The sequence below is a fragment of the Bos mutus genome, chromosome 6 (genome assembly GCF_027580195.1).
Source record: "Bos mutus isolate GX-2022 chromosome 6, NWIPB_WYAK_1.1, whole genome shotgun sequence".
NCBI classification, from domain to species: domain Eukaryota; kingdom Metazoa; phylum Chordata; class Mammalia; order Artiodactyla; family Bovidae; genus Bos; species Bos mutus.
In genome coordinates, this window is record NC_091622.1 from 83663292 (window position 1) to 83678194 (window position 14903).

A 14903-nucleotide genomic window follows, 5' to 3' on the forward strand; every position below is an offset into this window, starting at 1 on the left:
AAACCAGAAAAGAAGAAGTAGAATTGCCTTATTTGCAGATAATATAATTTTACATAGAAAATCTTAAAGATGCCACTGAGAAGCTGTTGGAACTGCTCAGTGAATTCCACAAAGTTGCATATATATCAATGGAGAAATAAAACATATAGAATTCACATATAGAAATCAGTTTTGTTTCTATACACTAACAACAAAATATCTGTAGAATAAATAAAGCAGTCTCATTCATAATAGCATCAAAAACAATAAAATACCTTGGGATAAATTTAACCGAGGAGGTGAAAGATCTTAACACTAAAACTGCAAGACTTTGGTGAAAGGAACCCTTACATACTCTTTTTGGGAATGTAAATTGATATAGCCACTCTGGAAAAAAGCATGGACATTCCTCAAAAAATTAAAAATAAACTACCATATGAGCCAGCAATCCTCAGTTCAGTTCAGTTCAGTCACTCAGTCGTGTCTGACTCTGCAACCCCATGGACCACAGCATGCCAGGCCTCCCTGTCCATCACCAACTCCTGGAGTTTACCCAAACTCATGTCCACTGAGTTGCTGATGCCATCCAACTATCTCATCCTCTGTTGTCCCCTTCTCCTCCTGCCTTCAATCTTTCCTAGCATCAGGGTCTTTTCCAATGAGTCACCTCTTCACATCAGGTGGCCAAAGTATTGGAGTTTCAGCTTTAACATCAATCCTTCCAATGAACACTCAGGACTGATCTCATTTAGGATGGGCTGGTTGGATCAACTTCTGGATATACATTCAAAGGAAATTAAAACAGGATCTCAAAGAGATATTTGCACTCCCATGTTTCTCACAGCATTATTTACAATAGCTAAGATATGGAAACAGCCTAACTGTTCATGAAAAAATAAATGGTTAAAGATATAGTTGACCCTTGAAAAATGTTGGGGCTAGGGGTGCTGAACCTCTGTGCAATTGAAAGTCCCCATAAAACAAATAGTTCGCCCTACATATCCACAGTTCCCATATAAATGTTTTCTTTCTAATCATGGCTCTGCATCAATGGATTCCACCAACTATGGTTGAATCATGTAATCCTACTGAATTTACTAATGAAAAAAAATCTGCATATAAGTGGGCCCTTGCAAATCAGTCCTGCATTGTTCAAAGGTCAGCTGTACACTCTATAGCCATGAGAAAGAATGAAATTCTGCCATTTATGACAACATGGATGGATTTTAAGGGCATTATGCTATGTGAAATAAGTCAAACAAAGACAAATACTTTACTATGTTACTTACATCTGGAATCTAAAAAGTTGAACTCAAAGAAACAGGTAGCAGAACGGTAGTTACCAAGGCTAGAGGATGGGGAAAATATGGAAATATTGAAAACTTCTGGTTATAAAATGAATATGCTCTGGGATCTCATGTACATTGTAGTGATTATACTTAACAACATTGTGTTATATATCCTAAAGCTGCTAAGAGAGTAGATCTTAAATGTTCTCACCCAAAAAAGGAAATAATTATGTGATATGATGGAGATGTTACAGTGGTAATCATTTTGCAATGTAAGTGTATCATATCATCAAATTTCACAACTTAAACTTACACAATGTTATATGTCAATTATATCTTAAGAAAGCTGAAAAAATTGATACAAGAAAATGAAGAAACTAAAGATGAAGACATCTTTATATAATTAGTAATGTCATCCCAATGTGTTGGCTGAGTAAAAGTGATCTAATACAACACGTAGATTTATAATATATATGGATTTAAAAATTAAATGGGAGAAGAACTGATGTAGAATTGAACTTTCTATTATAGTTGAGTCCCTTCCTGACAAGTAGAAAAATTTATTGGACAGAGCACATGTTAGAGTTAACCTATATGCTCCAAATCTCACCTACATGATTTACAAACTATGGACTTTAGCTTCAGGAGCTTAATTCTCTTATCATAAAGTGTGAATAACAATGCCTCCTTTGCAATGTTTTATTGAAGATCAGACATGAAATATACAATTACCTTTTTTCTTTCAGAATTCAAATTAAACACACTGAAGGCAGAGGTTGTGATACACTTTTCCTCTATTAGTCATTCCTAATCTTCAATTACAAAATGAATGTGAGTTTGAGCTCCCAAGTAAGAATTCAGTTACATTCTTCATCCAATTTTTCTGACCCTCTGAACACAAAGCTTTTGTTGTTGTTCTTGTTCTTGTTTTTAAATACTCGCTGCTTATTTTCTTCTCTAGACTTTCAAGTTCAATCACTCCTTTCAGAAGAGGACCATAGCCCTACACCAGGGATTGGGCCTCTTACTCCTATTACCTTAAGCAACTCCAAACTTTAGATAGTCTAATACCTTTGCGAAATTTTTTACTTTGACCCAGTTGCCTTTTCTCAAGAGGAGAGCATCCTGCTTCAGTGAGCCAAGTCTCTCACTGGTTCTTCAAATCCTTTATAGAGTGTTCCTAAACTATATTATCTCCTTACATCACTTTCTGTTTCCAAGTTCTTTGTCTCTGCAACTCTAGACACATAATCTCAAGGATAGTTTGAGAATCATTTTAGGTCCTGTTTCTGGTGTTCCTGGGAACAAAGAAGATAAAATTTAGAACTACTTTGGATACAGGAGTCATTTGTTTTTTTTGGAGACAACCCTAAGAAAGTTTCTAACCAGTACCGTTGTCAATTCAGATGGTGGTCACATAGTTAGGGCAAAAATATGCATATAGCTCATAGTTGGTCCTCTGTATCCCTGGTTCTGCATCTGTGAATTCAACCAAGGACTAATCATGCAGCACTATAGCATGTATTTATTTTAAAAATCTGCATATAAGTGGGCCTGTGCAGTTCAAACCCATGTTGTTCAAGGGTCAACGGTAATTGAAAGAGAAAAATATAACACAGATAATTACTTGATTTCTGGTGTTTTGTGGGATGGTAGATACGAAATAAAAGTATGCAGATGATTCTTACAGATGACAAAAATTTATTAAGAAAGTGTAATATCAAATCCTAACTACATTTCTTACTAGCTGAATGATCTTGGGTAAATTAACTTTGATACCTTGATTTCCTCATCTATAAAACTGTGATAATAATTGTACTTACTTAATAAGTTTGTTTTTGAGGATTAACTAAAATAATACAGATACAGTGGTTAAGGTGCTAAGCTAATTGAGAGCTTGGCATTTAATACATGTTAACTAATATTATTGTTAGAATGTTACAAGTTTTTGATTTTCACATTTGTAATGATGCTATACTTTAAAAATATTTATGAAATATATTTCTTCAAAGGAAGTGCTCCCTTAATCAGTGATCCTACTCAAATTTATAATAATAATGAAAAAGACCTACTTATTTGGGAAGATCATAGTGTCTGGTTACTGGAGTCTTATCTGAAGAATAATATGAAAGATGAGATATGTCCTTGCTGCTATCTAGTAACTGGAATGGATTTTAGTAGAATCTGAGCATGAACTCATTTCAGTTTTGCATCTCCATTTCCATTCAAATCAGTAAATCCCCAAATATGAGGAAGAACAAGATCTACAACCTGTCTTTCTTGGCTGTCTAATTAGCACTCACATAGATCAGAGAGAAAAATCTGGTTTATTCATTGGGAGTTAGCAACAATACACAGGGGTGGCTCTGGATGGGGCCTGAACACTTCCTGGAATTCTCCTAAAGGTAAATTCATGGGGAGTGGAAAGAAAGGGACACCATCTAACTTAAACAGGGCTAAAATAATACACAGCCTTTCTTAACCATGTGAACCCTAATTGATCCTCTTCTTTGAAGTTCTTCTGCACTTATTGTCCTCAATGTACAATTTAGTCCTTAATTATATCATGTCATGCTGTTCAGTTTAATGTGTGTTACTGTCATCACTCCAAAGAGATGGAAAGGAGTTTGAAGAGGTGGATTGTGTTTCCTTTACTGTAAGACTCAGGAGCTAAGAATTGTCATGAGCTGAATAATCATATATTTCATAGATTGTTTAGTTAGTTACATTGGAAAAACTAGCTCACTACCTGGGTTCCTATCTAACATCACATTCAAAGGTAGACTTAAGATGCATTTAAAAACCTTCTGTTAAAGGTAAAAGTATAAGTTTAATAGAATGAAAATATGGTAAAATAATTTTATGACTTAAAAAGAGGAAATAAATTCTTTTAAAAACTTATGGGCAGACAAAACTGGTAAATATGGACTTCTGTTTTCTGAAGGACAGTATGGCTCAAATTAATAAAAAATGGAATGGATAAGTGCAATGTCTACTACAAAAAACTGTTCCCATGTACAAAACGTAAAATCTTGCAAAGCAAGATTTTAATAATCTAATAAAACAGCTATAATAGAAAAATAGGCAAACAATAAGAACAGTTTTAAAAATGTATTTTTAATTGGAGGACACTTGCTTTACAATGTTTTCTTGGTTTCTGCCATACATCAACATGAATCAGCCATAGGTATACATATGTCCTCTCCCTCTTGAACCTCCCTCCCATCTCCCACCATAACCCACCCCTCTATGTTGTCACAGAGAACCAGGCTTAGCTCCCTGCTCATTAGCAACTTTCCATTAGCTATCTATTTTCCACATGGTAATGTATGTATTTCAATGCTACTCTCTCAATTTATCCCACCTTCTCCTTCCCCTGCTGTGTCCATAAGTCTATTCTTTATATATGAGTCTCTATTCCTGCCCTGTGAATAGGTTTATCCATGCCATTTTCTAGATGCCAAATATATGTATTAATATATGATATTTGTCTCTTTCTGAGTAACTTCACTCTGTATAACTAGCTCTAGGTTCATCCACCTTACTAGAACTGATTCAAATTCGAAGAACTGGCAGTTTTTAGAAACAGAAGTCTGAAAAGCTGACAAGTATATGGCAGTGATGCACAATTGAAATATGCAATAGAAAAATGCAAATTAAACTATGAATAATATACACTTTTAATGCCTATTACACTGGTAGTAATTAGAAAGCCAAACGTTACCAAGTGTTGACCAAGATAAGGGGACATAGGAATCCTCATGCACTACAGATGGGAGTGCACACTAATTCAGCCATTTTAAAGAGCAATCCAGCATCAATTAGTTGGATTAAGTGTATGCACACCCAATGAGCCAGTAATTCTGCTTCCAGAAGAACTGGAATGGATCCATAAAAGGATAAGTAGGAGCATGTTTAGTACAGTCTTTCTTGAGATGATAGACAAGAGATCAGTATTGCAGATATACACTTGTTTAGTTTCTAAGTCATGTCTGACTTTTTGCAACCCCATGGACTGTAGCCCACCAGACTTCAATCTCCATGGAATTTTTTCCCAGTCAAGAGTACTGGAGTAGGTTGCCATTTCCTTCTTCAGAAGATCTTCCTGACTCAAAGATCGAACCCACATTTCCTCCATTGTGGATTTTAGTGACTGTAATTATAGAGTTCGGATTCCAAAGAAAACAAGGTTTTATTGGTGTTGTTGTTTAGTCACTAGGTCATGTCTGATTCTTTGCAATCCCATTGACTGTAGCCCGCCAGGCTCCTCTGTCCATGGGGATTTACCAGACGAAATACTGGAGTGGATTACCATTTTCTTCTCCAAGATATACACTATAACTCATTATATAGGAGTTAATAGAAATGATTTAAATGTACATTTATCAATATGGATAGAGTTAAAAAAACAGATCTGGGTAAAAAATTATTAAATAAAAATAGACGCAATGGTCAAATATTTGCTTCCTGCCCAATTCATAGAAGCCCCCTTGTGGCTCAGATGGTAAAGAGTTCTGCTTACAATGCAGGAGACCTGGGTTCAATCCCTAGGTTGGCAAGATCCCCTGGAGAAGGAAATGGCAACCCACTTCAGTAATCTTGCCTGGAAAATCCCATGGATGGAGGAACCTGGCAGGTATAGTCTATGGGGTTGCAAAGAGTCAGACATGACTGAGCGACTTCACTTTCACTTTTCAATTTATATGTTGAAGTTCTAACCCGCAACGTGAATGTCTTAGAAGGTGGGGCCAGTAAGTGAGATTGGAGAAAAGATGGCAGAATAGAATGATGTGAGTTCACCTTCTCTCACAAAAACACCAAAATCACAACTAACTGCTGAATAGGCATCCACAAAAAGAGTAGAATCTATCAGAAAAAATATTCTACATGCAAAGACAAAGAAAGCATATCATGAGATGCTAGAAGGAGCACAATTACTAATAATCAAACCCAATACTGGCTCGGTGGGCCTCTCACAAACTGAAAAATAAATACATTGCAGAAGTTCTCCAATAGGAGTGAAAGTTTTGAGTCCCACATTAGGCTCTGGGGTTCTGGCATTGAGAGGGGGAGGCCCCAGAGCATTTGTCTTTGAAGGTCAGCAGGGCTTGAGTGCAGGGTCTCCGCAGGACTTGAGGAAATACAGACTCTACTCTGGGACAGTTCACACAAATTTTCATATGCACTGGGACCCAGAGCAAAGCAGTGACTCCATAGGAGCCCATAGATCTACCTGCAAGTCTTACAGAGTCTCCTGGGGAGCCAAGGATCAGGTGTGGCCCACTGGCAGGGCAAGGACTTTGATGATGGAGGCCCTAAGGAATATTCCTTGGTGTGTGCTCCAGGGGTGGCCATTTTTGTATGGAGACCTGGCCCCACCCAACAGCCTGTAGACTCCAGTGCTGGAATACTTCAGACCAAACAACCAACAGGGTGGGATCACAGCCCCATCCATCAATAGATGGGCTTCCTAAAGCTTTCCAGAGCCCCCAGCCACATCTAAAGATTGACAGTAACACAATGATGGTGGGGGACTTTTATACCCCACTTACATCAGTGGACAGAGCATCCAGGCTGAAAATCAATAAGGAAGCACAGGTCTTAAATGATGCATTAGGACAAATGGACTTAAATGATGTTTATAGAGCATTCTGTCTGAAAACAGCAGAATACACATGCTTCTCAGGTGCACATGGACCATTTTCCAGGATAAATCACATGCTGGGTCACAAGGCAAGCTTTGGTAAATTTAAGAAGATTGAAATCACATCAAGTATCATTTCCAACCACAACAGTATGAGATTAGAAATAGATCATGGCAACCCACTCCAGTATTCTTGCCTGGAGAATCCCATGGACAGAGGAGTCTGGTGGGCTATGGTTCATAGTGTTGCAAAGAGTCAGACATGACTGAAGTGACTTAGCATACACATAAGAAAAAAACTAAATATTATAAACACATGGAGGCTAAACAATATGTTCCTAAACATATTGGGGAAGTTCAATACAATATTACCTCAGGAAATAAGAATCTCAAACAACCTAACTCTACACCAAGGCAACTGGAGAAAGAAGAATAAGCAAAACCCAAAGTCAGTAGAAGGAAAGAAATCATAAAAATCAGAGTAGAAATAAATAGAGAAGAAGAAAGCAGAAAAGATCAATGAAACTAAAAGCTTGCCCTTTGAAAAGACAGAAGTAACTGAATAACCTTTAGCCAGACTTTTCAAGACAAAAAAGGAGAGGGTTTAAATCAATAAAACTAGAAATATAAAAGAAGTTACACAGACACAGAAATACAAAGGATCATAAAGAGACTACTACAAGCAACTATATGCCAATAAAATGGACAACCTAGAAGAAATGGACAAATACTGAGAAAGGTACAGCTTTATAAGACTAAACCAGAAAGAAAAAGAAAATATGAACAGACTAATCACAAGTACTGAAATTGAAACTATGATTAAAAAACTCCCAACAAACAAAGTCCAGGACCAGATGACTTTATTGTTGAATTTTGTCAAATGTTTAGAGAAGATTTAACACTTATTCTTCTGAAACTATTCCAAAATTTGCAGAGGAATGAATACTCCCAAACTCATTCTTTGAGACTAGCATCATCCTGATACTAGAACCAAAGATAAATTAAAAAAAAAAATTACAGACTATCATCACTGATGAATATAGATACAGAAATCCTCAACAAAATGCTAGCAAATTGAATCTAAGAATATATTAAAAGGATCATACACCATTATTTCATGCAGCCATGAAATTAAAAGATGTTTGTTCCTTGGAAGAAAAGCTATGACCAACCTAGATAGCATATTAAAAAAAACCAAAAAACAAAAAACCTCTCCAGATAGTGGGCATAGAGGGAACTTAACATAATAAAGACCATGTACAGGAGATGGCTTTCTCTCTGGTGATTCAGATAGTAAAGAGTCAGCCTGAAATGCAGAAAACCAGGATTCGATCCCTGGGTCAGGAAGATCCCCTGGAGAAGGGAATGGCAACCCACTCTAGCATTCTTGTCTGGAGAATGCCATGAACAGAGGAGCCTGGTAGGCTACAATTCATGGGGTCACATAGAGTTGGACACGACTGAGCAACTAACACTTTCATAGGACGTGGGGCCTTTAGGAGGTGATTAGGTCATGAGTTGGATTAGTGCCTTTTAGAAGATATCCCAGAGACCTCTAGCCTCCCTGCTCTCCACCATGTAAGGATATACCAAGAAGTCTGAAGTCTGCAATCTGCAAGATAGTCCTTTCCAGTACCTGAGCATGTTAGTGTCCGGACTTCAGTCTTCTCACAGCCTCCATTACTGTGAGAAATAAATTTCTGTTGTTTGTAAGCCACTCAAACTATGGTGCTTTTTAATAGCAGTCCAAACTGACTAAAACAAGGAATTTATAACACAAAGAATAAAGTAAGAACATGAGCTATACACAAAACAAAAACTGTACTTTTGTAAGAACTATTACAAACAAAAGAATATATGTGAAATATATTATGGTTGCCTGCAGGGGGAGGTGAATGAGAATAAAGGAGAAGAAATAAATAGTAGCAACTGGAGAAGGAGGGCTTCCTAATACAGGAGACGTGAGTTCAACCTTGAGGTCGGGAAGATCACCTGGGAAGGAAATGCTTGCCTGGAAAATCCCATGGACAGAGGAACCTGGAGGGCCACAGTCCATGGGGCTGCAGAGTCAGACTTGACTGAACACACACGCAAACAAACAAAAAAAAAAACAACTAGATAAGGGACTTGCATGCTCTCATGATGGTAATGTGTTATCACCTAACATTTGTATCTGAAGTTCTTTCACATCTACAAATGTATGCTTTACTGAAGCTTCAAAGTCCACTTTCTAACACTTATAGATGAACCTCTATAAGTGCATTTCTTTCACTTTCTTTGAAAAGATCTACTGCATTCCTCTCCATTTACTTCAGTAGAAACAATGTCAGCCTAAAGCAACACCAACAATGTTGGCTGTAAAACATAAATTTAAAATTTTCCTGATAAATTATAAATATTTCTCAATGTTCAAAGAAATTATGCGTGTTTTTAACTAAGATTAATTAATTATTAGTACTTTCACATTGAGGAGGTTTTGTGGAGTCACTCAGGGTCAGAAGAAGAAAAGGGGTACTGGGGTAATATAACCAAGTTTTTTCTGGCATTCCTCAGGAAATGATTGCTAAAGCTAATTTTTAAGGTACTCTGAATATAGAAGAATGGAGGGTATATATCAGTCTATAAATGTAATTATTGATTTGGGGAAATGAGACTGCAAGATAGAACATATGTGAATAACTTAATGAGAATTGAAAATATAACTTATAAACTGCATCAGTAATATTACTGTAAATATGTTGCAACTGGGTATCCACATGGACAAAGATCAAATAGTGATATAAAAAAATGAAATTGGTTTGAGAAAGAAAGGAAATCTTGAATAAAAAAAGATTCTTTGACTAAAACAAACCAACATACGTGACATTTCCACTCTTTTAAAATAACTCTATGCTCTGTGGCTCCTTGTCAAGGAAGTTAACTTGACCTTAGTTTTTGAGTAAGGGTTCACACACATCATGAGCAGAGCTATTACGCGAATGAGGTTACTTTTGGGGGGATGTAAAGGCTGTCCTGTATTTCAATTTTAACAAAGTTGTTGGCATTACATTTCAGTATTTCACAATATGTCTATGATTTCTATCTTAATTAGCATGTTTATGAGATAAAATGAACATTTATAATCCTCTTTCCTTTTTTCATTCTTAAAAAATAGTTTAAATCTTTAAATGTGGTCTAAAAAAAGCATGTGGTTTTACATATAACCACTTCTGGTATGATTAAGCTTTTCATTTGGGTAATATTGTGGTAGAATGGAGGAGTGATGGAATGGGATACCTTGGCTTCTGTTCTCTCACTTTTAAGTGAGGTGGTTGAGTTCTATAAAGAGTGATTTATCAGAATCACGAATTTGCCAGATTGTAGACCCCCTTAGTCCCCTATCCCCACCCATCCATCCTATCAGACACCGACTCAGAGGGTCTGGAGTGGGGCCTTGGAATCTACAAGATGATAATGCTGCAAGTGGTCTTAAAATCATGTTTTAAGAAATAGTAGGGGAAACAGCTAACAAAAATTCCTTCCACCTGCATTATTTTGTGATAGAATTTTATCTGACTTACCAGGTTTTCACTAATCTCCCGTAATTCCATAAACCGATATGGGCTGTTTTGTCTAGAATTACCGTTGCCTCGTAGATCTGAAATTTTAAAAGTGGCATGATAATACTCCATTTTCTGGTCTGTGATGAAAAGAAAAGTCATGAAATTAAGAGGTTTTGAGGAAAGATTTTGGGATCTAAGGCTCAACTATGATAGGGCCAATATGAAGTCTTGAATATATATCTGAGATTTTTTTTTTTTCAGCAGCTTTTAGTCCAGACTTTCTTTCTTTTTTTTTTTTTGGACTGGTTTTATTTATTTATTTTTTTAACTTAAATTTATTTATTTTAATTGGAGGCCAATTACTTTACAATATTGTATTGGTTTTGCCATACATCATACTTTAGTTTAATAGTAAATACAATAAAAATAATGATTAATGCTCTATGTTAATAATAGTTGTTGTTGTTCAATCACCAAATCTAAGATTGGCATCACCTTCATTTTACAGATGAAGAAAGTGAGGCATGAGACATTGAATATCTTGCTCTGAGCTATACAACTAGTGAGTGGCTATCCAAGTTTAAACCCAGACAAGTGTAGCTCTAGAGGTGGCATATTTAATTACTATATTGCTTCTTGCTGAGTGAAATGTATACCACCTTATACCCTACCGAAAGGAGAGGTAAATAAGTATTTTTGTAAATTTTGATTTGTAGTGGAAGAACCAGGGACACTAAGAAAGATGTGAAAAAAAAGGCAAGGAAAAGATTGTCTGAGGCTGGAGGTGAGAACAGTGTGTAATAGGAATGAATCAATCAGATCTCTGCTTGTCTCTCAGGAAAGGTAAGAAAACAGAGCGGTGAAGACTCCTGCGGAATGTGATAATCTTAGGAGTATGGTACTAGTGGGCAAGAAATCTACAGAGTTAAAGATAGAGAATGGAGCAACCACAGAACTACCTCTCTCCTTAGGAAGCCATGGATCTAGTTAAGAAAGGGAACCTCAGGATGGTCTGTCTCAGAGGGACATCTCTGGACTCAGTAGCAATTTTATTGGCCCCTCCAATAGCTAATCTATATGGTCCATATTATAACTGAACATTATACTCATAGTAAAGGGGCTTCTATGTGTTAAATAAACTGACTTGAGAATCTTTTGCCATTGGTGTAAACTACAGATATTATATGGGGCCCAGAACTATGTTTTTAGAAGCCTTGTAAAGTTCCTAAAAGAATCTTCACTGTTCCACCAAGTCTGGGGAAGATGACAACAGATAAGTCCATTCCAGTAAAAACTAGTTGTTTTTATCACATACATCTGTGTGAGATTGACATTGTGGGCATTTATCCAAAATGTTTTGCATTCTGCCGAGTAATGAAATATAAAGAGAATTCTGAAATGAATTTTTGTGGAATTATAAATATATCAGGTAATAGAAAAATAATCCCTGAATATTCTTTTTGAAAGGGTAAATTTTTTTCTGTAAAAATTAGTAATCATATTACACCATACTTGTAGTTTATTAATCACTTCAAAATTCATTATCTCATTGGACATGTATTTTTTTTCCTCTAGAAATGCTAATATAAAATGCTGAGTAAAAAATCCAATTTTAATCACTAATTCATCAAAAATTTTCACTTGCATATACATAAATGATTAGAGTTTATTATGATTATTGGTAAATTTTAGACAATTAATATTTTGATCTTTTGTGTAGACTCTCAAAAGAATACTAGATTGTGACCTCCAAGGAGGTGAGAAATTTATCTACTTTGCTTAATGCTGTTTCTTGGTGCCCTGAAAAATACTCGGACATACTAGACAGTAGGTGATGAAATGATTGAATAAATTAAACAGTTCAAAATGTGTACATTTACTAGTGAAAGTACATTGTTTTTGGATGGAATTAAATTTACATATGTAAAAATGAAGCTTTACAGAAAAAATGAATCAAACTGAGCGAAATCCATAATTTTACCTACCAGAGACTAAGAAGTGAACCAGAAGACCGATAGCCACAGCCACCACTGTCAGTAACAATACAATGAGAAGGGCAATCATCCATGGTTTCAAACCTCTGCTTCGGGTATCAAATACTGCTGCTCTGCAAAAAGGAAAACTCACTAGTTACTCTCATGTTGCAATGGTTACAGGCTTTCTGGTTGTCCTTGGATAAGCATATATTGCTTTAGCCTACCTGACCTGCCTCTTGAGAAATTTGTATGCAGGTCAGGAAGCAACAGTTAGAACAGGACATGGAACAACAGATTGGTTCCAAACAGGAAAAGGAGTACGTTAAGGCTGTATATTGTCACCCTGCTTATTTAACTTGTATGCAGAATACATCACGAGAAACGCTGGGCTGGAAAAAGCACAAGCTGGAATCAAGATTGCTGGGAGAAATATCAATAACCTCAGATATGCAGATGACACCATCCTTATGGCAGAAAGTGAAGAGGAACTAAAAAGCCTCTTGATGAAAGTGAAAGAGGAGAGTGAAAAAGTTGGCTTAAAACTCAGCATTCAGAAAACAAAAATCATGGCATCTGGTCCCATCACTTCATGGGAAATAGATGGGGAAACAGTGGAAACAGTGTCAGACTTTATTTTTTTGGGCTCCAAAATCACTGCAGATGGGGACTGCAGCCATGAAATTAAAAGATGCTTACTCCTTGGAAGAAGAGTTATGACCAACCTAGATAGCATATTGAAAAGCAGAGACATGACTTTGCCAACAAAGGTCTCTCTAGTCAAGGGTACGGTTTTTCCAGTGGTCATATATGGATGTGAGAGTTGGACTGTAAAGAAAGCTAAGCGCCAAAAAATTGATGCTTTTGAACTGTGGTGTTGGAGAAGACTCTTGAGAGTCCCTTGGACTGCAAGGAGATCCAACCAGTCCATTCTGAAGGAGATCAGCCCTGGGATTTCTTTGGAGGGAATGATGCTGAAGCTGAAACTCCAGTACTTGGGCCACCTCATGCGAAGAGTTGACTCATTGGAAAAGACTCAGATGCTGGGAGGGATTGGGGGCAGGAGGAGAAGGGGACGACAGAGGATGAGATGGCTGGATGGCATCACTGACTCGATGGACGTGAGTCTGAGTAAACTCTGGGAGTTGGTGATGGACAGGGAGGTCTGGTGTGCTGTGATTCATGGGGTTGCAAAGAGTCGGACATGACTAAGCGACTGAACTAACTGACCGCAGCAAGAAGACAGTTGTCTTGGATTTATGTCAGGATTGGGGTTTCCCAGGTTGTGATAGTGGTAAAGAATCTGTCTGCTAATGCAGGAGATGTAAGAGAGGTGGGTTTGATTCCTGGGTCAGAAAGATACCCTAGAGCAGGAAATGGCAACCCACGCCAGTATTCTTGCCTGGAAAATTCCATGGACAGAGGAGCCTGGTGGGCTACAGTCCATAGGGCCATAAAGAGTTGGACACGACTGAGTGACTGAGCACTTTTCAAGGTCACATTGACATTAAGGGAGGTATTAAGAAGATCAGGATCTGAGAATCCATGCTAGTGCTCCTAGCTTCTATTTCTAGGGGCACTGGATGGATTGCTGTGGTGGCCAGTCTTAGCATGTGGTACAAAGTGGTACCTGTGCTTGAGAAAGAACTATTCCTTCTTTCTCCAATAGTCTTTTTAAAAATCTCTTTATCTATCTATAGTTTTAAAGTTTACAAAGTGATTTCAAATCTATTGTTTTATCTTTCATGTTTAACTATTATAAAAATTTTCAGATACAGAAATTTAGAAAAAATATTATACTAGAACATCCCTATATTCATCACATCATTTTATCAGTTGTTAACATTTTGCTATAATGGCTTTACTCATTTTTTTCTTCTGTATTTTAATGTAAAATAGGAAATCATAATTTTTTCCAAATCCATGGTCTGGTTTCCTTTTTTGTCCCTATTATATTTAGAAATGTTTTGTACAAATCAAGGACCTCATAGTAGCATGGTTGTTATGTCTTTTAAGTCTTTTTTAATATTTGAGTATTGATCAGTTTTTAATTTTTAATGACATTGACTTGTTGAAGAGATCAAGCCAATTTTCCTTTAGAATGACCAGCTTCTGAATTTGTATGAATGTTTTCATGTGATCTCTGATCTCATTTAATTTGTCATTTCTTGTGAATTTAAATTTAGATCTAAAATACTTGATTAGATTTAAATTCATTTGGCAAAATATTTCAAAAGTGATACTGTGTATTTTATATTGCATCACCTCTGGATTAGAGGAAATTACCACAGTTTAGGAGGAAAAAAGTAAACCTTTGCTATTCCTCTAGATATGCTCAAGAATAGTGCTAATCACATTGTATTAACTTTATTTTCATGTATATTAACCTATACTTACCTGTGAACTCCTAAATGTATTGGGCTTCCCTGGTGGCTTGGATGGTAAAGAATCTGCCTGCCTGGGATCCAAAAGTCTA

The 14903-nt window shown here is 36.6% G+C and overlaps 1 protein-coding gene across 1 annotated transcript in view; it reads right to left on the bottom strand.

Annotated features, from left to right (window-relative positions):
- The window catches only part of TMPRSS11A (transmembrane serine protease 11A), a 63139-nt gene that overhangs the window by 37717 nt on the left and 10519 nt on the right, over nucleotides 1-14903 (bottom strand). The window contains exons 2-3 of the mRNA XM_070372957.1: nucleotides 12440-12561; nucleotides 10473-10591 (exon numbers count right to left, since the gene is read on the bottom strand). Of these exons, the coding sequence (XP_070229058.1) occupies nucleotides 10473-10591; nucleotides 12440-12561 (241 nt within the window). The remainder of the gene's footprint in view (nucleotides 1-10472; nucleotides 10592-12439; nucleotides 12562-14903) is intronic.